Consider the following 1,717-nt stretch of genomic DNA (forward strand, 5'->3'; position numbering starts at 1 on the left):
CACACTCTCTGAAGAACGGCCTGTTTTTCTCGGCGGACATCGATGACTTCTGGCGGCGTCTCCACTAGGCAAAGGTAATAATTGAGTGCTCTGACTTTTCCGTCGCGAACAATCAGGCGAGCCTTACACCCAGCTCGGTGTCCAGCACAGACCGCGTAGGTTGTATTAGTCTTGGTGGCCTTGCGCTTGCAGTAACAGTTGTAGCCTTTATGCTCCATGGTAGATTGGAAAATAAAAGAAGGCCTGGAAGCTTTTGCCCAAGATCTAACGGATTCTACATACGCATGGTCATGATGTAAATGAGGAACATTAATATCTCCAATTTGACGGATCCACCGCTTTCGCTGCGAGTAAATAAGCTTGGCCGACAAGAAGAATCGTTCACACTCGTTGGACGGGGATGGACTTATTGATTTATCGTGATACTATTGCAACAATATTGATTGTGAAGAACTGGACAATCTCCGCTGGAAATTACCCAAAATTGCTCTAGAAGACATACTACACGTAATTGTCGTACTCCTCTTCATTATCAAAATAAAACACACAGCAGCCATGCCACAGACTGTTCATCTCTGCTTGTAAAGCATCGCGTTTGCCCCTTCATTAGTTTTTCTTCTGCAGATTCAAAACCACGAGATTCAACAACCTCGGCGTCAGTCTATAGTCTCTCTTCCAGCTCAGAAAATTCAACTGCGTTTAGTAGAAAACTGAAGCAGCTCCATATCTTCTAATTAATCGACAACGAGACAGTGTTCGCCGCGATGGATATAATTGACGATTGGAATCGTCGAGCGTCATCTAGAGAAGTGTTTTCTGGCAGATACTTGTCCACTCCACAATCGAGATCAAAGAGATGAAGGTCTTGCATTTTTGGAACGTTCGCTGGGCCAACGAAAGCTCGGACAAAGACAAAGTTGTAATTTTTTTAATATAGCCAATACGAAAGTCTGAATGGAACCAGAACAAGGAATACACCTCAATAGAACCCATCGGGCTCGAGCCTGCCGAAAATGATAACTATGCGATTGGTCCAAAAGGGTAATGGAATTAATGGTTTAGTAAGTACGATACAATAGTTTTTTTCGGGTCCTACAGCTGTGCTAAAATTCGGGGGGGGGGGGGTCAAATACTTTCATTTCTAACACCACATTACATAAGGTGAGAAAAACGCTAAGAATATTATTGACTAATAAAAATGTGAATAATTTTCTGGGATCGGAAGCACAGTAGTTCTGTTAGGGACAGCTCAATAAAGGCAAATTGGGTGGGATAGTCCTTACCGGTACATCAATTCGAATACCAGCTCGGTAATGCGCTTCAATGTGGTGCTTACCGGTATATCAAAACAGACTCCGGTACGACCAAAGCGAAAGGTTTTGCTTGAGTGAAAGCTTGCTAGTGACAAAATGGAGGCGAACCGCTTAGTTTAGTTTTAGAGAGAACATATGCGTTTTTATAAGCTGACCGCAAGATCAAAATCGCCAGAAGTCTCTACTAGAACTACTCAAGATGTATATATGTATATATAGCTTGCAAACATAGCTTTGTCTATGGAATCCCCCCACGTCTCCAGGATCATATTTACTGTTCTGTGTACTATGACTAATGCCGTGTTTGCACGGAGAAGCTCTGGATTCTCAAACTAATGTACTGTTGACACTACTCTATAGCATCATTTAAGCAGTTGCTATCGAGCACTGGCATGGACAATAGT

At 42.7% G+C, this 1,717-nt stretch overlaps 1 protein-coding gene across 1 annotated transcript; it reads right to left on the minus strand.

Annotated features, from left to right (window-relative positions):
- Positions 1–5: 5 nt before the first annotated feature.
- On the minus strand, positions 6–218 carry PPTG_20685 (hypothetical protein; the record flags this gene model as incomplete). The annotated part of the gene is made up of 2 exons (XM_008892883.1): positions 6–64; positions 128–218. Coding segments are annotated over 2 exons (150 nt in total), but the record flags the coding sequence as incomplete, so codon positions are not given.
- Positions 219–1,717: the final 1,499 nt, after the last annotated feature.

Source organism: Phytophthora parasitica (assembly GCF_000247585.1).
Source record: "Phytophthora parasitica INRA-310 unplaced genomic scaffold supercont2.1, whole genome shotgun sequence".
NCBI lineage: Eukaryota > Oomycota > Peronosporomycetes > Peronosporales > Peronosporaceae > Phytophthora > Phytophthora nicotianae.